Genomic DNA, 24,056 nt, shown 5'->3' with positions numbered 1-24,056 from the left:
ACCCCAATCACCCCAAAATCCACCCCCAAAACCACCCCAATCACCCCAAAATTCACCTCCAAAACCACCCCAAATCACCCCAAAATCCACCCCCAAAACACCCCCCAAACACCCCAAAATTCACCCCCCAAACACCCCAAAATTCACCCCAAAACCAGCCCCCAAACACCCCAAAACCAGCCCCATAACACCCCCAAACTACCCCATAAAACACCCCAAAAACCCCCCCAAAAACCCCCCCAAATTCACCCCGGGACACCCCAAAACCCCATAGAGCCCCCCCCAAATCCTCCTGAACCCCCATAGACCCCCCCTGCACCCCCAAATCCCCCCATAGACCCCCCAGACCCCCCTGTACCCCCAAATCCCCCCATTGGTGTCACCCCAATAAAGGCTCCAACTCGACACCCCAAGTTTTTGGGGGGGGACCCCAAATCTTTAATGGGGGGGGGGGGGATGGGTTAAAGGGGGGGACCCCAAAATAAGGGGGGGAGGGTCCCCAATGGTTTGGGGGGCAGTCTGGGGGATCCCCAAATCTTTGGGGGGTCCAGGGGGGGTTTGGGGGGGACCCCAAATGTTTGGGGGACCCCAAAACTTTGGGGGGTCCAGGGGGGGTTTGGGGGGGACCCCAAATGTTTGGGGGACCCCAAATCTTTGGGGGGTCCAGGGGGGGTTTGGGGGGGACCCCAAATGTTTGGGGGACCCCAAAACTTTGGGGGGTCCAGGGGGGTTTTGGGGGGACCCCAAAAGTGTGGGGGGTCCAGGGGGGGGCCCCAAATCTTTAGGGGGTTCCCCAAATCTTTGGGGGGTCCAGGGGGGGTTGGGGTGGGACCCCAAATGCTTGGGGGGGTCCCAGAGGTTTGGGGGGGACCCCAAAACTTTGGGGGGTCCAGGGGGGTTTTGAGGGGACCCCAAAAGTGTGGGGGGTCCAGGGGGGGGGCCCCAAATCTTTGGGGGGTCCAGGGGGGGTTGGGGGGTCCCCAAAACATTGGGAGGTCCAGGGGGGTTTGGGGGGGGGAACCCCAAATGTATTGGGGTGGTCCCATAGGTTTGGGGGGAACCCCAAATGTTTGGGGGGGTCCCATAGGTTTGGGGGGGGCCCCAATAGTTTGGGGGGTCCAGGGGGGTTTGGGACCCCAAAACTTCAGGGGTCCAGGGGGGTTTGGGGGGCCCTGGAGGGTTTGGGGGGACCCCAAATATTTTGGGGGGTCCTGGGGGGATTGGGGGGACCCCAAATGTTTTGGGGGGGTCCCAGAGGTTTGGGGGGGGCCCCAATAGTTTGGGGGGTCCAGGGGGGTTGGGGGGGACCCCAAAGGTTTGGGGGGGTCCCAGAGCTTTGGGGGGGACCCCAAATGTTTTTGGGGGTCCGGGGGGGGTTGGGGGGACCCCAAATGTTTGGGAGGGGGTCCCATAGGTTTGGGGGGGCTCTGGGGGACCCCAAGCATTTGGGGGGACCCCCAAAATTTGGGGGGGGGTCCAAGGGGGTTTTGGGGTGTCCGGGGGGGGTTGGGAAGGATATGGGGCCCCCCCAAAGAATTGAGGGGTTCCCCAAGAATTTGGGGGGACCCCATGAATTATGGGGGGGTCCCTATGGATTTTGGGGGGGTCTCAATGTCCAGGGGGGGGTCCCCAAGTTGCTTCATCTGTAAAAAGGTGACAAAGTTTAGGGGGGGGGGTAAGTTGGGGGGGGGTCCCCATGATTTTGGGGACCCCACAGCCCAAATTTTGGGGTCCCCCCCCCAATTTTGGGGTCCCCCCCCTTTTACCTTTATTCGAAATGGAGGCGTTTGGCGGGGGGGGGGTCCCCAAAACCTTCGATGTCCACGAGGTCCCCGGAGGTGTCGCTGTCACCTGGGGGGGGGTCTGGGGGGGGGGACCCCAAAATATGGGGGGGGGGGGTTAGAGATATGGGGGGGACCCCAAAATTAAAGGGGGGGGTCTGGGGGGGACCCCAAAATATGGGGGGGGGGGGTAGAGATATGGGGGGGACCCCAAAATTAAAGGGGGGGTCTGGGGGGGGACCCCAAAATATGGGGGGGGGTTTAGAGATATGGGGGGGACCCCAAAATTAAAGGGGGAAGGGGGTAGAGATATGGGGGGGACCCCAAAATTAAAGGGGGGGTCTGGGGGGGACCCCAAAATAGGGGGGGGGGGTTTAGAGTTATGGGGGGGACCCCAAAATTAAAGGGGGAGGGGGATTGAGATATGGGGGGGGACCCTAAAATTAAAAGGGGGGGGGAAAGGGGAGTGGGGGGGACCCCAAAATTAAAAGGGGGGGAAGGGGGAAATGGGGGGGACCCCAAAACTAAAGGGGGGGAACCCAAATTAAAGGGTGGGGGTGTGGGGGGGTCAATGGGGACCTGGGGACCCCAAAACTAAAGGGGGGGACCCCAAAATCAAAGGGGGGGGTCAATGGGGACAATGGGGGGGTCGGGAGATTCCAAATTTAAAGGGGGACCCCAAAATTAAAGGGGGGGGTCAATGGGGACATGGGGACAATGGGGGGGGTCGGGGAACCCCAAATTAAAGGGGGGTCAAGGGGGACATGGGGGGGACCCCAAAACTAAAGGGGGGACCCAAATTAAAGGGGGGGGGTCAATGGGGACATGGGGGGACCTGGGGACCCCAAAACTAAAGGGGGGGTCAAATGGGACATGGGGGGACCCCAAATTAAAAGGGGAGACAAGGGGACCCAGGGGGGGACCCCAAATTAAAGGGGGGGGTCAAGGGGCATAGGGGGACCTGGGGACCCCAAACTAAAGGGGGGGGTCAAATGGGACATGGGGGGACCCCAAATTAAAGGGGGAGACAAGGGGACCCAGGGGGGGACCCCAAAACTAAAGGGGGGGGTCAAGGGGCATAGGGGGACCTGGGGACCCCAAAACTAAAGGGGGGGACCCCAAAATCAAAGGGGGGGGTCAATGGGGACAATGGGGGGGTCGGGAGATCCCAAATTTAAAGGGGGACCCCAAAATTAAAGGGGGGTCAAAGGGGGCATGGGGGGACCTGGGGACCCCAAAACTAAAGGGGGGACCCAAATTAAAGGGGGGGGTCAAGGGGCATAGGGGGACCTGGGGACCCCAAACTAAAGGGGAGGTCAAGGGGGACATGGGGGGGACCCCAAAACTAAAGGGGGGACCCAAATTAAAGGGGGGGGTCAATGGGGACATGGGGGGACCTGGGGACCCCAAAACTAAAGGGGGGGTCAAATGGGACATGGGGGGACCCCAAATTAAAGGGGGAGACAAGGGGACCCAGGGGGGGACCCCAAAACTAAAGGGGGGGGTCAAGGGGGCGTAGGGGGACCTGGGGACCCCAAAACTAAAGGGGGGGACCCCAAAATCAAAGGGGGGGTCAATGGGGACAATGGGGGGGTCGGGAGACCACAAATTTAAAGGGGGACCCCAAAATTAAAGGGGGGTCAAAGGGGACATGGGGGGACCTGGGGACCCCAAAACTAAAGGGGGGGGACCCAAATTAAAGGGGGGGGGTCAAGGGGCATAGGGGGACCTGGGGACCCCAAAACTAAAGGGGGGGAACCCAAATTAAAGGGGGGGGGGTCAAGGGGGCATAGGGGGACCTGGGGACCCCAAAACTGAAGGGGGGGAACCCAAATTAAAGGGGGGGGTCAAGGGGCATAGGGGGGCCTGGGGACCCCAAAACTAAAGGGGGGGAACCCAAATTAAAGGGGGGGGGTCAAGGGGCATAGGGGAACCTGGGGACCCCAAACTAAAGGGGGGGACCCCCCAAAATCGAAGGGGGGGGGTCAATGTTTCTCCCCCCACCTGGTGCTTTGTGCTTCTTGGCGGGGGCTCCGGGGGCGGGGTCATGGGGAGGGGGAGGGGCGGGGGAGGAGGAGACCCCTCCCCCCCCTCCCCCCATCCCCCCTCCCCCCCCTTTCCGGGGCCCCTTTTTGGGGGAGTCCCCTGGCGGGGGGGGGAGGGGCAGCCCAGCCTCCTCGTAGCTTTTCCTCTTGGCCGTGGCTTTGATTTGAGCCCTAGGGGGTAATTAAGGGGTTTGGTTAATTAATTAAGGGGGGGGTGGGGTTAATGAGGGGTGGGGGGGTGGGGGGCTCGTTAGGGCGCTAATTACAGGGTCCGCTCCTTGATGAGGGCGCTGATCCGGTGCAGGTCGTCCCCGAATCGGCGCACGGCGGCGCGGAGCTGCTCCAGCTCCTGCTGCGTCCACTTGGCGCTGGGGGACCTGCGGTACCTATAGGCACCCTATAGGCACCCTATAGGCACCCTATGGGGACCCTATGGGGACCCTAGGCGGACCTATGCGGAGCTATGTGGACCCTATGGGGATCCTATGCGGACCTATGCGGACCTATGCGGACCTATGTGGACCCTATGTGGACCCTATGCGGACCTTATGGGGACCTTATGGGGACCCTATACGGATCCTATACGGACCCTATGCGGACCCTATACAGACCCTATGCGGACCCTATGCGGACTCTATGGGGATCCTATACAGATCCTATGCGGACCCTATGCGGACCCTATGTGGACCCTATGCGGACTCTATGGGGATCCTATGCGGACCCTATGCAGACCTATGCGGACCTATGTGGACCCTATGCGGACCCTATGCGGACCTATGCGGACCTATGTGGACCCTATGCGGACCTTATGGGGACCTTATGGGGACCCTATACGGATCCTATACGGACCCTATGTGGACCCTATGGGGACCCTATGTGGACCCTATACGGATCCTATACGGACCCTATGTGGACCCTATGGGGACCCTATGTGGACCCTATGCACACCTATGCGGACCTATGCGGACCCTATGCGGACCCTATACGGACCCTATGTGGACCCTGTGTGGACCCTATGCGCACCCTATGCGGACCTATGTGGACCTATGCGGACCCTATCTGGACCCTATGCAGACCCTATGCGGACCCTATGCGGACCTATGTGGATCCTATGCGGACCCTATCTGGACCCTATGCGGACTCTATGCAGACCTTATGGGGACCTTATGGGGACCCTATACGGATCCTATGCACACCTATGCGGACCCTATGCGGACCCTATGCGGACTCTATGGGGATCCTATACAGACCCTATGCGGACCCTATGCGGACCCTATATGGACCCTATGCGGACCCTATGCGGACCCTATATGGACCCTATGCGGACCCTATGCGGACCCTATGCGGACCTATGCAGACCCTATCTGGACCCTATGCGGACTCTATGCAGACCTTATGGGGACCTTATGGGGACCCTATACGGATCCTATACGGACCCTATGCGGACCCTATGTGGACCCTATGCGGACTCTATGGGGATCCTATACAGACCCTATGCGGACCCTATACGGACCTATGTGGACCCTATGCGGACCCTATAGGGACCCTATGCACACCTATGTGGACCCTATGCGGACCCTATACAGACCCTATGCGGACCCTATGCGGACCCTATAGGGACCCTATACAGACCCTATGCGGACCCTATGCGGACCCTATAGGGACCCTATACAGACCCTATGCGGACCCTATACGGACCCTATGCGGACCTATGCGGACCTATGCGGACCCTATGCGGACCTTATGGGGACCCTATACGGATCCTATACGGACCCTATGTGGACCCTATGCGGACCCTATACGGACCCTATGCGGACCCTATACGGACCTACGTGGATTCTATGGGGACCCTATGTGGACCCTATGCGGACCTATGTGGACCCTATGTGGATCCTATGCACACCTATGCGGACCCTATGCGGACTCTATACGGAGCTATGTGGACCTATATGGACCCTATGCAGACCTATGTGGAGCCTATACGGACCCTATGCAGACCTATGTGGAGCCTATACGGACCCTATGCAGACCTATGCGGACCTATGTGGACCCTATGGGGACGCTATGTGGACCCTATACGGACCCTATATGGACCCTATGCGGACCCTATGCAGACCCTATCTGGACCCTATACAGACCCTATGCAGACCTATGTGGACCCTATGCGGACCTTATGGGGACCTTATGGGGACGCTATGTGGACCCTATGCGGATCCTATACGGACCCTATGCGGACCCTATGCGGACCCTATGCGGACCTATGTGGACCCTATGTGGACCCTATGCAGACCTATGTGGACCTATGTGGATCCTATGCGGACCCTATGCGGACCTATGCGGACCCTATACAGACCTACATGGATTCTATGGGGACCCTATGTGGACCCTATGCGGACCTATGTGGACCCTATGCGGACCTATGCGGACCTTATGGGGACCTTATGGAGACCTTATGGGGACCCTATACGGATCCTATACGGACCCTATGCACACCTATGCAGACCTATGCGGACCTATGTGGATCCTATACGGACCCTATGCGGACCTATGCGGACCCTATACGGACCTACGCGGATTCTATGGGGACCCTATGTGGACCCTATGCGGACTCTATACGGACCTATGTGGACCTATGTGGACCCTATGGGGATCCTATACGGACCCTATGTGGACCTATGCGGACCTTATGGGGACCTTATGGGGACCCTATAGGGATCCTATACGGACCCTATGCACACCTATGCGGACCTATGTGGACCCTATGTGGACCCTATACGGATGCTATGTGGACCCTATGTGGACCCTATGCGGACCTATGCGGACCTATGTGGGCCCTATGCGGACCCTATGGGGACCCTATACGGACCCTATGTGGACCCTATGCGGACCCTATGTGGACCTTATGCGGACCTATACGGACCCTATGCGGACCCTATGCGGACCCTATACGGATCCTATACAGACCCTATGTGGACCCTATGTGGACCTATGTGGACCCTATGTGGACCTTATACGGACCCTATGCGGACTCTATGGGGATCCTATACAGACCCTATGTGGACCCTATGCGGACCTTATGGGGACCTTATGGGGACCCTATACGGATCCTATACGGACCCTATGCGGACCCTATGCGGATCCTATGCGGACCCTATGCGGACCCTATGCGGACCCTATGTGGACCCTATGCACACCTATGCGGACCCTACGCGGACCCTATGCGGACCCTATGTGGACCCTATGCGGACCCTATGTGGACCCTATACGGACCCTATGCGGACCCATGTGGACCCTATTTGGACCCTATGCAAACCTATGCGGACCCTATGCGGACCTTATGGGGACCTTATGGGGACCCTATGTGGACCTATGCGGACCCATGTGGACCCTATGGGGACACTATGTGGACCCTATGCAGACCCTATGTGGACCCTATGCGGACCTATACGGACTCTATGTGGACCCTATGTGGACCCTATACGGATCCTATACGGACCCTATACGGATCCTATACGGACCCTATGCACACCTATGCAGACCTATGCGGACCTTATGGGGACCCTATGTGGACCTATGCGGACCCTATGTGGACCCTATGTGGACCCTATACAGATCCTATACAGACCTATGTGGACCTATGCGGACCTATGTGGACCCTATGTGGACCTTATGCAGACCTATGCGGACCTATGTTGACCCTATGCAGACCCTATGTGGACCCTATACGGATGCTATGTGGACCCTATACGGATGCTATGTGGACCCTATGTAGGCCCTATGCGGACCCTATGGGGACCCTATACGGACCCTATGTGGACCCTATGTGGACCCTATGCGGACCCTATACAGACCCTATGTGGACCCTATGCAGACCCTACATGGACCCTATGTGGACCCTATACGGACCCTATGTGGACCCTATATGGACCCTCTGCGGACCTATGTGGACCCTATGCGGACCCTATGCGGACCCTATGGGGACCCTATACGGATCCTATACGGACCCTATGCGGACCCTATGTGGTCCCTGTAGCGTTGGTTTGTGGCCTATGGGGAGCACAGAGCGTCTATATGTACCCTAGATATACCCGATATGTACCGTACAGCACCCATATGTACCCTATGGGGAGCCTAGAGCACCCATACGTACCCTAGACATACCCTACACATACCCTATATGTACCCTACAGCACCCATATGTACCCTATGGGGAGCCTAGAGCGCCTATACGTGCCCTATGGGGAGCCTAGAGCATCTATATGTAGCCTAGATATACCCTATACATACCCTAGAGCACTTATACATACTCTATGGGGAGCCTAGAGCATCTATACGTACCCTAGACATATCCTATATGTACCCTATATGTACCCTAGACATACCCTATATGTACCCTACAGCACCCATATGTACCCTATGGGGAGCCTAGAGCACCTATATGTACCTTATACACACCCTACATGTAAACTGGAGCATCTATATGCACCCTATACGCACCATATACATACCCTATATGTACCCTGTATGTACCCTAGACGTACCCTACAGCACCCATATGTACCCTATGGGGAGCCCAGAGCACCTATATGTACTTTATACACACCCTACACACACCCTATAGCACCTATACATACCCTATACGCAACCTATAAGCACCCTATAGCACCTATATGTACGCTATATGTACCCTACAGCACCTATATGTACCCTATGGGGAGTCTAGAGCACCTATACGTACCCTAGACATACCCTATACGTACCCTACATGTACCCTATATGTACCCTACAGCCCCCATATGTACCCTATGGGGAGCCTAGAGCACCTATACACACCCTAAACGTAGCCTAGAGCATCTATACGTACCCTAGACATACCCTACACGTACCCTACAGCACCCATATGTACCCTATGGGGAGCCTAGAGCACCTATATGTACCTTATACACACCTTACACGTACCCTAGAGCATCTATATGCACCCTATACATAACCTGTATGTACCCTATAGCACCTATACGTACCCTAGACATACCCTATACGTAACCTATATGTATCCTATAGTACCTATACGTAAACTATATGTACCGTATAGCACCTATACGTGCCCTAGACATACCCTATATGCAACCTATACGTACCTTACAGCACCCATATGTACCCTATGGGGAGCCTAGAGCACCTATACGTACCCTAGACATACCCTATACGTACCCTATATGTACCCTATAGCACCTATACATACTCTATGGAGAACCTGTAGCATCGACACGTACCCTATACATACACTATAGCACCTATAGCGTCCTACACATACCCTAAAGAGACCCTATACATACCCTATACACATCCTATAGAGGCTCTATACACACCCTATAGAGACCCTAGAGCACCTAGAGATACCCTATGGGGAGCCTAGAGCACCTATACACACCCTATAGAGACCCTATACATACCCTATAGAAACCCTATACATACCCTATACACAGCCTACAGCACCTATACATACCCTATAGCACCTATAGCACCTATACATACCCTATAGAGACCCTATAGCACCTATACACGCTCTATAGAAACCCTATAGCAACTATACCCACGCTATAGAGACCCTCTAGCACCTATAGTATCTACAGCACCTATACACACTCTATAGAGACCCTATAGTACCTACAGCACCTATACACACCCTATACACACCCTAGAGATACCCTATAGCACCTACACATACCCTATAGAGACCCTAGAACACCTATATATACCCTATAGAGACCCTATGCCACCTATAAGTACACTATAGACAACTTATAGATACTCTCTTGATACCCTTGAGATACCCTATAGATACCTTATAGCACCTATACATAGCCGATGGACACCCTATAGATACTCTATGGGGAGCCTACAGCACCTATAGCACCTATACATACCCTATGGACACCCTATAGAGACCCTATAGGGACCCCGTGACTCCCCATAATGACCCCAAACCCCCACAGGAACCCATAGGGACCCCACAGGATGTCCTCCCACTCTATACGTTCCCCCCCATTCTATATGTCCCCTATAGGTCCCCATATCTGACCCGGTGGGGGAGGAGTCGCAGACCCCTATAAGGACCCCAAACCTCCCATATGGGCCCCATAATGACCCCAACCCCCCATAGGGACCCCACAGGACACCCCCCAACTATAGGTCCCGTATACATCCCCTATAGGTCCCCATATCTCACCGGGCAGGGGAGGATTCGCAAACCCCTATAGAGACCCCGTGACCCCCCATAATGACCCCAAACCCCCATATGGACCCAAAACCCCCCATAGGAACCCCCCTCCCACTCTATAGGTCCCCCCCATTCTATATGTCCCCTGTAGGTCCCCGTGTCTCACCCGGCGGGGGGGAATCACAGACCCCTATAGGGACCCCAAACCTCCCATAGGGGGCCCATAATAACCCCAAGCCCCCATACAGACGCAACAGGACACCCCCCCCATCTATAGGTCCCCCCTATTCTATATGTCCCCTATAGGTCGCCGTATCTCACTCAGCGGGGGAGGAGTCGCAGACCCCTATAGGGACCCTGTGACCCCCCATAATGACCCCAAACCCCCATATGGACCCCATATGTACCCCACACGATGCCCCCATCTATAGGTCCCCTATATGTCCCGTGTCTCACCCGGCGGGGGAGGAGTCACTGACCCCTATAGGGACCCCAAACCTCCCATAGGGGGCCCATAATAACCCCAAACCCTGCATAGGGACCCCATAAGACCCCCCCCCACATTCTATAGGTCCCCTCCATTCTATAGGTCCCCTATAGGTCCCCATGTCTCACCCGGCAGGGGAGGAGTCGCAGACCCCTATGGGGACCCTGTGACCCCCCATAACAACCCCAAACCCCCATAGGGACCCCATAGGACCCCTCCCCATCTATAGGTCCCCTATACATCCCCTATAGGTGCCCATATCTCACCCAGCGGGGGAGGAGTTGCAGACCCCTATAGGAACCCTGTGACCCCCCATAACGACCCCAAACCCCAATAGTGACCCCATAGGGACCCCATAGGACCCCCCAGTCTATAGGTCCCCCTCATTGTATATGTCCCCTATAGATTCCCATATCTCACCCGGGGGGGAAAAGTCACAGACCCCTATAGGGACCCCAAACCTCCCATAGAGGCCCCATAATAACCCCAAACCCCCATAGGGACCCAATAGAGACCCCCCCATCTATACATCCCCTATAGGTCCCCATGTCTCACCTGGTGTGGGAGGAGTCACAGACCCCTATAGGAACCCCTCAGCTCCCATATGGGCTCCATAATGACCTCAACCCCCCATAGGGACCCCACAGAGACCCCATAGGGACCCCCCCATCTATACATCCCCTATACATCCCCTATAGGTGCCCATATCTCACCCAGCAGGGGAGGAGTCGCAGACCCCTATAGGAACCCTGTGACCCCCCATAGGGACCCCAAACCCCCACAGTGACCCCATAGGGACCCCACAGGACCCCCCAATCTATAGGTCCCCTCCATTCTATATGTCCTCTATAGATTCCCATATCTCACCCGGGGGGGGAAAAGTCACAGACCCCTATAGGGACCCCAAACCTCCCATAGAGGCCCCATAATAACCCCAAATCCCCATAGTGACCCCATAGGGACCCCATAGGACCCCCCCATCTATAGGTTCCCTATACATCCCTATAGGAGCCCATATCTCACCCGGCAGGGAAGTAGTCACAGACCCCTATAGGAACCCTGTGACCCCCCATAGGGACCCCAAACCCCCACAGTGACCCCATAGGAACCCCACAGGACCCCCCCATCTATAGGTCCCCTATATGTCCCCATGTCTCACCCGGCGGGGGAGGAGTTGCAGACCCCTATAGGAACCCTGTGACCCCCCATAGGGACCCCAAACCCCCACAGTGACCCCATAGGAACCCCATAGGACCCCCCCATCTATAGGTTCCCTATACATCCCCTATAGGTGCCCATATCTCACCCGGCGTGGGAGGAGTTGCAGACCCCTATAGGAACCCTGTGACCCCCCATAGGGACCCCAAACCCCCACAGTGACCCCATAGGGACCCCATAGGACGCCCCCCATTCTATACATCCCCTATACATCCCCATGTCCCACCCAGCGGAGGAGTCACTTACCCCTATAGGGACCCCAAACCTCCCATATGGGCCCCATAATAACCCCAAACCACCATAGAGACCCCATAAGACCCCCCCACACACATTCTATAGGTCTCCTCCATTCTATATGTCCCCTATAGGTCCCCATGTCTCACCCGGGGGGGGAAAAGTCACAGTCCCCTATAGGGACCCCAAACCTCCCATAGAGGTCCCATAATAACCCCAAATCCCCATAGTGACCCCATAGGGACCCCATAGGACCCCCCACCTATAGGTCCCCTATACATCCCCTATACATCCCCACATCTCACCCGGCGGGGGAGGAGTCACAGACCCCTATAGGGACCCTGTGACCCCCCATAGGGACCCCAAACCCCCACAGTTACCCCATAGGGACCCCATAGGACCCCCCCATCTATAGGTCCCCTATACATCCCCTATAGGTGCCCATATCTCACCCAGCAGGGGAGTAGTCGCAGACCCCTATAGGAACCCTGTGACCCCGCATAGGGACCCCAAACCCCCACAGTGACCCCATAGTGACCCCATAGGGACCTCATAGGACCCCCCATCTATAGGTTCCCTATACATCCCCTATACGTCCCCATGTCTCACCCAGCAGGGGAGGAGTCGCAGACCCCTACAGGGACCCTGTGACCCCCCATAGGGACCCCAAACCCCCACAGTGACCCCATAGGGACCCCATAGGACCCCCCCCAATCTATAGGTCCCCTATATGTCCCCTATAGGCTCACCCGGCGGGGGAGGAGTCACAGACCCCTATAGGAACCCTGTGACCCCCCATAGGGACCCCAAACCCCCATAGTGACCCCATAGGAACCCTATAGGACCCCCCCATCTATAGGTCCCCTATACATCCCCTATACATCCCCACATCTCACCCGGCGAGGGAGGAGTCGCAGACCCCTATAGGAACCCTGTGACCCCCCATAGGGAACCCACACCCCCACAGTGACCCCATAGGGACCCCATAGGGACCTCATAGGACCCCCCCATCTATAGGTCCCCTATACATCCCCTATACGTCCCCATATCTCACCCAGCGGAGGAGGAGTCACAGACCCCTATAGGAACCCTGTGACCCCCCATAGGGACCCCAAACCCCCACAGTGACCCCATAGGGACCCCATAGGGACCCCATACGACCCCCCCCCATCTATAGGTCCCCTATATGTCCCCGGCGGGGGAGGAGTCGCAGACCCCTACAGGAACCCTGTGACCCCCCATAGGGACCCCAAACCCCCACAGTGACCCCATAGGAACCCCACAGGACCCCCCCATCTATAGGTCCCCTATGCATCCCCTATACATCCCCACATCTCACCCGGCGAGGGAGGAGTCGCAGACCCCTATAGGAACCCTGTGACCCCCCATAGGGACCCCAAACCCCCACAGTGACCCCATAGGGACCCCATAGGGACCTCATAGGACCCCCCATCTATAGGTCCCCTATACATCCCCTATAGGTGCCCATATCTCACCCAGCAGGGGAGGAGTCGCAGACCCTGTAGGGACCCTGTGACCCCCCATAGGGACCCCAAACCCCCACAGTGACCCCATAGGGACCCCATAGGGACCCCACAGGACCCCCCCCAATCTATAGGTCCCCTATATGTCCCCTATAGGCTCACCCGGTGGGGGAGGAGTCGCAGACCCCTATAGGAACCCTGTGACCCCCCATAGGGACCCCAAACCCCCACAGTAACCCCATAGGGACCCCACAGGACCCCCCCATCTATAGGTTCCCTATACATCCCCTATACATCCCCATATCTCACCCAGCAGGGGAGGAGTCGCAGACCCCTACAGGGACCCTGTGACCCCCCATAGGGACCCCAAACCCCCACAGTGACCCCATAGGGACCCCATAGGGACCCCATAGGACCCCCCCCCAATCTATAGGTCCCCTATATGTCCCCTATAGGCTCACCCGGCGGGGGAGGAGTCGCAGACCCCTATAGGAACCCTGTGACCCCCCATAGGGACCCCAAACCCCCACAGTGACCCCATAGGGACCCCATAGGACCCCCCCCCCAATCTATAGGTCCCCTATATGTCCCCTATAGGCTCACCCGGCGGGGGAGGAGTCGCAGACCGGGTGCAGCTGCATCGTCAGCTCCCCCAGTTTGGTGAAGGCGGCGCCGGCGGCCGAGAAGATCTCGCCCACCTGGGGATACCGGTTATACTGGTTTGTACTGGTTTGTACTGGTTTGTACTGGTTTGTACTGGTTAGACTGGGTTAGACGGGTTAGACTGGTTTGTACTGGGGATACTGGGTTGTACTGGTCTGTATTGGTTTGTACTGGGGGCACTGGGAGGGTCTCACCAACCTGTAACTGGTTATACTGGGATATACTGGGATATACTGGGATGTACTGGGTTGTACTGAAATATACTGGGTTACACTGGATTATACTGGGATATACTGGATTATACTGGGATATACTGGGTATACTGGGATATACTGGGTTATACTGGGTTATAGTGGTTATACTGGGATGTACTGGGTTGTACTGAGATATACTGGGTTATACTGGATTATACTGGGATATACTGGGTTATACTGGGGTATACTGGGTTATACTGGGGTATACTGGGTTATACTGGGGTACACTGGGGTATAGTGGGATATACTGGGGTATACCGGTTATACTGGGATATACTGGGTTATACTGGGATGTACTGGGTTAGACTGGTTAGACTGGTTTGTACTGGGGATACTGGGTTGTACTGGTCTGTATTGGTTTGTACTGGGGGCACTGGGAGGGTCTCACCAACCTGTAACTGGTTATACTGGGATATACTGGGATATACTGGGATATAGTGGTTATACTGGGTTATACTGGGATGTACTGGGTTGTACTGAGATATACTGGGTTATACTGGTTATACTGGGATATACTGGCTATATTGGGATATACTGGGATATACTGGGATATACTGGGTTAGACTGGTTTGTACTGGGGATACTGGGTTGTACTGGTCTGTATTGGTTTGTACTGGGGGCACTGGGAGGGTCTCACCAACCTGTAACTGGTTATACTGGGATATACTGGGATATACTGGGATATACTGGGTTATAGTGGTTATACTGGGTTATACTGGGATGTACTGGGTTGTACTGAGATATACTGGGTTATACTGGTTATACTGGGATATACTGGCTATATTGGGATATACTGGGATATACTGGGTTATATTGGGATATACTGGGTTATACTGGGATATACTGGGATATACTGGGTTAGACTGGTTAGACTGGTTTGTACTGGGGATACTGGGTTGTACTGGTCTGTATTGGTTTGTACTGGGGGCACTGGGAGGGTCTCACCAACCTGTAACTGGTTATACTGGGTTATACTGGGATATACTGGGTTATAGTGGTTATACTGGGATATACTGGGATGTACTGGGTTGTACTGAAATATACTGGGTTACACTGGATTGTACTGGGATATACTGGATTATACTGGGATATACTGGGTTATACTGGGTTATAGTGGTTATACTGGGATATACTGGGATGTACTGGGTTGTACTGAGATATACTGGGTTATACTGGGTTATACTGGGGTATACTGGGGTATAGTGGGATATACTGGGTTATACCGGTTATACTGGGATATACTGGCTATACTGGGATATACTGGATTATATTGGGATATACTGGGTTATACTGGGATATACTGGGTTATACTGGTTATACTGGGATATACTGGGTTATACTGGTTTGTATTGGTTTGTACTGGGGGCACTGGGAGGGTCTCACCAACCTGTAACTGGTTATACTGGGGGAACCGGTTATACTGGGAGGGACTGGGGGACTGGGAATGAACTGGTTTGTACTGGGGAGCACTGGGAGGGACTGGGGGGGACTGGGAGGCACTGGTTTTTACTGGGAGGGAATAGAATGGACCGGGTGGAACTGGGAATGAACTGGGTTGGACTGGGAGGGGACTGGGATGGACTGGGGGGACTGGTTTGTACTGAGAGGGAAGTGGGAGGGACTGGATTGAACTGGGAATGAACTGGTTTGTACTGGGAGGGACTGGGAATGGGGCTGGGGGGACTGGGGGGCACTGGGAATGAACTGGGAATGAACTGGTTTGTACTGGGATGGACTGGGGGGCACCAGTTCCATACTGGGATGAACTGGGAGGGACTGGTTTATACTGGGAATGGGACTGGGAGGACCAGGAATGCACCGGTTCATACTGGGGGGGGCCTGGGAGGCACCAGTTCCACACTGGGCGGGGGGGGGGACTGGTTCATACTGGGCTGAACTGGTTTATACTGGGAGGGATTCCTACCGGAAGTACCGCCACCGGAAGCCCCTCCACCCCCCCCATCACCCCGGAAAGCCCCAAAACCCCGCGATTTCCCCCCAAATCCAAACCCCCACCCACCTTCGTGGACGCTGACGTCATCGCCCCCCTCCCCGGCCCCTCCGGCCGCCGCTTCCTCCTCTCCGGCTCCTCTATGGTCGCTGCGCCGCGGGACGCTCTGCCCCGCGCGTCTCTATGGTGGCGCCGCTCCCTGCAAGCCACGCCCTCCCCTCTAAGCCACACCTCCCCACTTCCGCTTAGCGCCCTCCGCGCCGCTCTACCCCATCCTCTCTATGCTCTTAACCCCTTCCCCGCCGGCGCGCTGGCAAATTTGGGGTCCCCCCACCAAATATTAAACCCCCCCCCCCCAAAAACCACCACAAACCATAGAGAACAACACCTTTATTACCCAACCGGCTCCACACCGCCTTGCGCCGCTCTGGGTGGATAAGACAAGGTCCTCCAAGCATCGTTGTGGGGGGGGGTGGGGGTGTTTTGGTGGCCCCTCTTTAAATTTTAGGGGGTCGCTTGGGGTTTTGGGGGGTGGGGGGTGGTTTTTGGGGGTCCCCCCTAGCGCACCATGTACTCCTTGCGTTTGTTGAGGCGGTTTTGGCAGAAGGAGAAGCCCCCCAAGACGGCGTAGAAAGCGGCGGCGATGAAGCAATTGGTGCCCACTTGTTCATAGAGGCGGTAAATGCGCTCCGGGCCGCTAGGGGGCGTGGTTAAGGGGTTAATTAAGGGGTTAATTAAGCTCTAGACCCCCCCCTCAGCGTTGATTAATTAAGGTTAATGAACTCACTCTTTGAAATCGTCCTCGGTGAAGGGAACGTCGTCGATCAGAACGGCTGAGTGAGCGTGGAAGAAGATCCCCAATAGGACCTGGAGATGTGGGGCAGGGCTATGGGGCTGCCCCATAGCTATAGGGACAGCACCCCATAGCTATAGATCAACCCCCCATAGCTATAGATCAACCCCCCCATAGCTATAGATCAACCCCCCCATAGCTATAGGGCCATTGCTATAGCTATAGGGTCACCCCCCCATAGCTATAGGGCCAGCCCCATAGCTATAGGTCCATCCCCTAAAAGCTATGGGCCCAGCCCCATAGCTATAGGGCCAGCCCCATAGCTATAGGGTCACCCCCCCATAGCTATAGGGCCAGCCCCATAGCTATAGGTCCATCCCCTAAAAGCTATGGGCCCAGCCCCATAGCTATAGGGCCAGCCCCATAGCTATAGGGCCATTGCTATAGCTATAGGGTCACCCCCCCATAGCTATAGGGCCAGCCCCATAGCTATAGGGCCATTGCCATAGCTATAGGTCTATCCCCTAAAAGCTATGGGCCCAGCCCCATAGCTATAGGGCCAGTCCCTCAGCTATAGGGCCAGCCCCCCATAGCTATAGGGCCATTCCCATAGTTATAGGGCCACCCCCCCATAGCTATAGGGCCATTCCCACAGCTATAGGACCAACCCCCCCATAGCTATAGGTCCATCCCCATAGCTATAGGTCCAGCCCCTCAGAGCTATAGGTCCAGCCCCATAGCTATAGGCCCAGCCCCTCAGAGCTATAGGGCCACCCCCCCCATAGCTATAGGTCCATTGCCATAACTATAGGCCCAGCCCCATAGCTATAGGGACAGCCCCCCATAGCTATAGGTCCATCCCCATAGCTATAGAGCCATCCCCATAGCTATAGGGCCATCCCCCCATAGCTATACGGCCACCCCCCCATAGCTATAGGGCCATTGCCATAACTATAGGTCCATCCCCATAGCTATAGGTCCATCCCCATAGCTATAGGGCCATCCCCATAGCTATAGGGCCATCCCCATAGCTATAGGCCCAGCCCCATAGCTATAGATCCATTGCCATAGGTATAGGGCCACCCCCCCCATAGCTATAGGGCCAGTCCCCCATAGCTATAATAGGTCCATTCCCATAGCTATAACAGGTCCATCCCCATAGCTATAGGCCCAGCCCCCCATTGCTATAGGCCCAGCCCCATCGCTATAGGTCCATCCCCATAGCTATAGGCCCAGCCCCATCGCTATAGGCCCCTCCCCCCCGCTGGGGTGTGGGGGGTGACACAGGGACATGTGATGGGAAGTGGGGGGGAGGGGTGCCAGCCCCATATGTTGAGCGCCAGCCCCATAGATTGAGCCCCCAGGTCCATACGTTGAACCACCAGCCCCACATAGTGACCCTAAGACCCATATACTGACCCCCCTCCACATATAGATCCCCCCACCCTATATATTGGCCCCCCAGCCCCATATATTGAGCCCTCAGCCCCACATAGTGACCTCCCCAGCCCCATATATTGACCCCCCAGCCCCACATATTGAGCTCAAGACCCATATACTGACCCCCAGCCCCATACATTGAACCACCAGCCCCATATACTGACCCCCCAGCCCCACAGAGGCCTCCTGAGCCCCATAGACCCCCCCAGCCCCACAGAAACCCCCTTGAACCCCACAGCCCCATAGGGACCCCCCCAGCCCCATAGGGAACCCCTGAACTCCACAGAACCCCCTGAAACCCCAGCCCCACAGCCCCATAGGGACTCCCTGAGCCCCATAGGGAACCCCCAGCCCCATAGGGAACCCCTGAACACCCCAGACCCCCTGAGCCCCATAGTGACTCCCCCAGCCCCACAGAAACCCCCTTGAACCCCTCCCCAGCCCCACAGCGACACCCCCCAGCCCCATAGCGACCCCATAGACCCCCCCTCCCAGCCCCATAGGGACCCCATAGACCCCCCCTCCCAGCCCCATAGGGACCCCCCTGAACACCCCAGACCTCCCCCCCAGCCCCACAGGGAACCCCCTGAACCCCATAGACCCCCCGGCCCAGCCCCATAGGGACCCCCCCAGCCCCATAGCGACCCCATAGACCCCCCCTCCCAGCCCCATAGGGACCCCCCTGAACACCCCAGACCCCCTGAGCCCCATAGCGACTCCCCCAGCCCCACAGGGACCCCCAAGCCCCATAGCGACCCCACAGAACCCCCTGAAACCCCAGCCCCATAGGGACCCCCCCAGCCCCATAGCGACTCCCCCAGCCCCACAGAAACCCCCCTGAGCCCCTCCCCAGCCCCACAGCGACCTCCCCCAGCCCCATAGGGACCCCCCTGAACACCCCAGACCCCCCAGCCCCATAGCGACTCCCCCAGCCCCACAGAAACCCCCTTGAACCCCTCCCCAGCCCCACAGCGACCTCCCCCAGCCCCACATCGACCTCCCCCAGCCCCATAGGAACGCCCCAGCCCCACATCTCCCCCCCTAAGCCCCTCACCAACATGACGACGCCCCAAGCGCTCAGCACCAGCCCGCAGGCCGCCAGTTTGGGCCCGCAGCACAGCAGCGACACCATAGTGGGGACCCCCCGAGGCTTTTCGGGGCGATTTCCGACGGTTTTGGGGCGATTTGAGGCGGTTTTGGGGCGGTTTGGGGCGGTTTTGGGCCGGTTTCGGGCGCTTCGGGGGAGCGGGAAGCGGCGGCGGCTGCGCGCAGCTCGACTGACTGGGAAGCCACGCCCCCCGTGCGTGACGGCGTCCCCCGCCGTGCGTGGCCACGCCTACTGCGCAGTGATAGGGCGGTTAGGGGAGACCACGCCCCCTCGGGAGTAATAACACGCCCACGAATGGGGAGACCACGCCCCCATAATGAAAACCACGCCCCCAGGGGAGCTACGGTGCTTATATGCAAACCACGCCCATGAGGGGGAAACCACGCCCACTACGGGCAAAACCACGCCCCCTGGGGAAAACACGCCCACGAATAGGGAAACCACGCCCACGAGGGGGAAGGCGAGCGCATGAGGGGGAAACCACGCCCCCGGAGAGGAAACCACGCCCACTAGGAGGCAAACCACGCCCCCAGGGGGCAAAGTACGCTGTCTATATGCAAACCACGGCCCCAGGAGGCAAAACACGCCCACGAAGGGGGGAAACCACGCCCATTAGGGGGAAACCACGCCCCCAGGGGTGAAACCGCGCCCCCAGGGGTCAAACTACGCTGCCTACATGCAAACCACGCCCACTAGAGGGCAAACCACGCCCACCTACACCAGGCCACGCCCCTCCAGGGGCGCTAAGGGGGATTATCGCCCCCCTCCGTGGGGTGGTGGTGACGTCATGGAGAGGGGCGGGGTCTCGGCGTTGGCCACGCCCCCATGTCCCCCGCTCACTATCGGAGCTTGTCCTGGGGTCACCCGGTGTGTGACAGCGCAACACGGCCACAACGGCCCCATGGCCCATGGCCCATGTCCCCATATGCCCCTGTCCCCATGGCCCATGTCCCCCTGTCCCCCGTGTCCCCATGTCCCATATCCCAATGTCCCCATATCCCATTGTCCCATATCCCATTGTCCCCATATCCCATTGTCCCCATATCCCATGTCCCATATCCCCATGTCCCCCTGTCCCCCGTGTCCCCATGTCCCATATCCCAATGTCCTCCTGCCCCCCTATCCCCCTATCCCCATGTCCCATATCCCCATATCTCCCTGTCCCCATGTCCCCATGTCCCATATCCCCATGTCCCCCTATCCCCATGTCCCCATGTCCCAATGTCCCATATCCCAATGTCCCCCTGTCCCCATATCCCATATCCCCATGTCCTCATGTCCCACGTCCCCATATCCCAATGTCCCCATGTCCCCACATCCCCATGTCCCTATATCCCCACATCCCCATATCCCCCTGTCCCCATATCCCCCTGTCCCCATATCCCCCTGTCCCCATATCCCCCTGTCCCTATATCCCCATGTCCCATATCCCCATATCCAATGTCCCCATGTCCCCATATGTCCCCATATCCCCCTGTCCCCATTGATGCCCCATTGATGTTCCCCTGTCCCCATATCCCCATATCCAATGTCCCCATATGTCCCCACATCCCCCTGTCCCCATATCCCCCTGTCCCTATATCCCTACATCCCTACATCCCTATATCCCTATATCCCCATATCCCCCTATCCCCCTGTCCCCATATCCCCATGTCCCCATGTCCCCATATCCCCATGTCCCCATGTCCCCTGTCCCCCTGTCCCCAGTGTCCCCACGTCCCTCCACCCCCCCCGCGACATCCCCCGTGCCGCTGAGTCACCACCTCAAAGGGACCCAGGCGTCCGGGCCCCTCCCTTCCCCCCCCCCCCCCCCCCAATAAAAGAAGCAGCGACAAATCAGCGCTGGCCCTTTAACCGCCCCTCCCCCCACCCCGTGTCCCCTCCCCCCCCCCCCAAGGGTCACATTGAGGAACCTGACATTTGAGAGCTAAAAATAGACCCTGCACGCGCCCGCCCCGCCCCCACCCCCAACAGGGGACCCACGCGTTCGGGAGGGACCCAGGCGTCCGGGACACACCCCCCCCCTTCCCCCCCCCACCCCAACAGGGGACCCAGGCGTCCGGGAAGGGGAACCCCCCCCCCCATCCCACTCCCCCCCCCAACAGGGGACCCAGGCGTCCGGGAGGGACCCAGGAGTTCGGGAGGGGGGGAACCCCCCATCCCACCCCCCATAGGGGACCCAGGCGTCCGAGTCCCCCCCTAATCCCTCCCCATAGTGGACCCAGGCGTCCGGGAGGGACCCAGGCATCCGGGAGTCCCCATAACCTCCCACCCCCCATAAGGGACCCAGGCGTCCGGGAGGGACCCAGGAGTTCGGGAGGGGGGGAACCCCCCATCCCATCCCCCATAGGGGACCCAGGTGTTCGGGAGGGACCCAGGAGTTCGGGAGGGGGGGAACCCCCCATCCCACCCCCCATAGGGGACCCAGGCGTCCGGGAGGGACCCAGGCGTTCGGGAGGGGGGGAACCCCCCATCCCATCCCCCATAGGGGACCCAGGTGTTCGGGAGGGACCCAGGAGTTCGGGAGGGGGGGAACCCCCCATCCCACCCCCCCATAGGGGACCCAGGCGTCCGGGAGGGACCCAGGAGTTCGGGAGGGGGGGAACCCCCCATCCCACCCCCCATAGGGGACCCAGGTGTTCGGGAGGGACCCAGGAGTTCGGGAGGGGGGGAACCCCCCATCCCACCCCCCATAGGGGACCCAGGCGTCCGAGTCCCCCCCTAATCCCTCCCCATAGTGGACCCAGGCGTCCGGGAGGGACCCAGGCGTCCGGGAGTCCCCATAACCTCCCACCCCCCATAAGGGACCCAGGCGTCCGGGAGGGACCCAGGAGTTCGGGAGGGGGGGAACCCCCCCATCCCATCCCCCATAGGGGACCCAGGCGTCCGGGAGGGACCCAGGAGTTCGGGAGGGGGAACCCCCCCATTCCCCCCCCATAGGGGACCCAGGCGTCCGGGAGGGACCCAGGCGTTCGGGAGGGGGAACCCCCCCATTCCCCCCCTATAGAGGACCCAGGCGTCCGAGTCCCGTCCCCCCCATAACCCCCATAGGGGACCCAGGCGTTCGGGAGGGACCCAGGCGTCCGGGGGAGGGGGGGGAACCCCCCCATCCCACCCCCCATAGGGGACCCAGGTGTTCGGGAGGGACCCAGGCGTCCGGGATCCCCCATAACCTCCCCACCCCAATAGGGGACCCAGGCGTTCGGGAGGGACCCAGGCGTTCGGGAGGGGGAACCCCCCCATTCCCCCCCTATAGGGGACCCAGGCGTCCGAGTCCCGGCCCCCCCATAACCCCCATAGGGGACCCAGGCGTCCGGGACCCCCCCCCCATTAGTGGGCGTGTCCGGGGGGGGTGTGTCCCGAGGGGGCGTGTCCCCCAGGCCCCGCCCCCCGGCCCCGCCGCCCGCCCCACGCACCATAACCGACCCATAACTGACCCATAACTGACCCCCCCGCCCCATAACCGCCCCATAACCGCCCCCTATTGACCCCCATTGGCCCCTATTGACCCATAACTCACCCCTATTAACCCCCCCTGCCCCACAGCTGACCCCTATTGACCCCCCCTGCCCCATAGCTGACCCCTATTGACCCCCCCTGCCCCATAGCTGACCCCTATTGACCCCCCATAGACCCATAACTGCCCCCTATTGAGCCTCCTATAGACCCATAACTGACCCCTATTGACCCCCCATAGACCCATAATTGCCCCCTATAGACCCCTATAGACTCCCCTATAGACCCATAATTGCCCCTATAGACCCCTATTGACCCCCATAGACCCCTATTGACCCCCCTATAGACCCCTATTGACCCCCCTATAGACGCCTATTGACTCCCCTATAGACCCCTATTGACCCCCATAGACCCATAACTGACCCCTATAGACCCCTATTGACCCCCCTATAGACCCCTATTGACCCCCCTATAGACCCCTATAGACCCCCATAGACCCATAACTGACCCTTGTAGACCCCTATTGACCCCCCTATAGACCCCTATTGACCCCCATATAGACCCATAATTGCCCCTATAGACCCCTATTGACCCCCATAGACCCACAACTGCCCCCTATAGACCCCTACTGACCCCCGTATAGACCCCTATTGACTCCCCTATAGACCCCTATTGACCCCCATAGACCCATAATTGCCCCCTATAGACCCCCCTATAGACCCATAATTGCCTCCTATAGACCCCTATAGACCCCCCTATAGACCCACAATTGCCTCCTATAGACCCCTATAGACCCCCCTATAGACCCACAATTGCCTCCTATAGACCCCTATAGACCCCCCTATAGACCCACAATTGCCTCCTATAGACCCCTATAGACCCCCCTATAGACCCATAACTGCCCCCTATAGACCCCCCACTG

The 24,056-nt window shown here is 58.1% G+C and overlaps 3 protein-coding genes across 7 annotated transcripts; all 3 read right to left on the bottom strand.

Annotated features, from left to right (window-relative positions):
• Nucleotides 1–438: 438 nt before the first annotated feature.
• LOC139825813 (uncharacterized) lies at nucleotides 439–1,698 on the bottom strand. Its single transcript, XM_071800114.1, has 3 exons — nucleotides 1,659–1,698; nucleotides 880–1,607; nucleotides 439–840 (listed from the first exon to the last, which is right to left on the bottom strand). The coding sequence occupies exons 1-3, from the start codon at nucleotides 1,696–1,698 to the stop codon at nucleotides 439–441; spliced, it is 1,170 nt and encodes a 389-aa protein (XP_071656215.1).
• On the bottom strand, nucleotides 1,185–16,568 carry BACC1 (BPTF associated chromatin complex component 1). 5 transcript variants are annotated; one of them, XM_071800220.1, is made up of 6 exons: nucleotides 16,407–16,568; nucleotides 14,073–14,167; nucleotides 4,093–4,212; nucleotides 3,786–3,997; nucleotides 1,767–1,863; nucleotides 1,185–1,643 (listed from the first exon to the last, which is right to left on the bottom strand). In XM_071800220.1, the coding sequence occupies exons 1-5, from the start codon at nucleotides 16,425–16,427 to the stop codon at nucleotides 1,769–1,771; spliced, it is 543 nt and encodes a 180-aa protein (XP_071656321.1). In that variant the 5' UTR covers nucleotides 16,428–16,568; the 3' UTR covers nucleotides 1,185–1,643; nucleotides 1,767–1,768. The 5 variants fall into 5 exon arrangements, with proteins under 5 accessions (XP_071656321.1, XP_071656322.1, XP_071656323.1 ...); XM_071800221.1 differs by having other exon boundaries at nucleotides 4,093–4,203; XM_071800222.1 differs by having other exon boundaries at nucleotides 4,093–4,194.
• Nucleotides 16,569–16,712: 144 nt separating this feature from the next.
• RNASEK (ribonuclease K) lies at nucleotides 16,713–19,872 on the bottom strand. The gene is made up of 3 exons (XM_071800157.1): nucleotides 19,625–19,872; nucleotides 17,125–17,204; nucleotides 16,713–17,034 (listed from the first exon to the last, which is right to left on the bottom strand). The coding sequence occupies exons 1-3, from the start codon at nucleotides 19,700–19,702 to the stop codon at nucleotides 16,896–16,898; spliced, it is 297 nt and encodes a 98-aa protein (XP_071656258.1). The 5' UTR covers nucleotides 19,703–19,872; the 3' UTR covers nucleotides 16,713–16,895.
• Between the last annotated feature and the right edge of the window lie 4,184 nt (nucleotides 19,873–24,056).

The sequence above is a fragment of the Patagioenas fasciata genome, chromosome 29 (assembly GCF_037038585.1).
Source record: "Patagioenas fasciata isolate bPatFas1 chromosome 29, bPatFas1.hap1, whole genome shotgun sequence".
Lineage (NCBI taxonomy): Eukaryota > Metazoa > Chordata > Aves > Columbiformes > Columbidae > Patagioenas > Patagioenas fasciata.
Note: the sequence above shows the minus strand (reverse complement) of the source record. Positions and strands in the feature narration are given on the sequence as shown.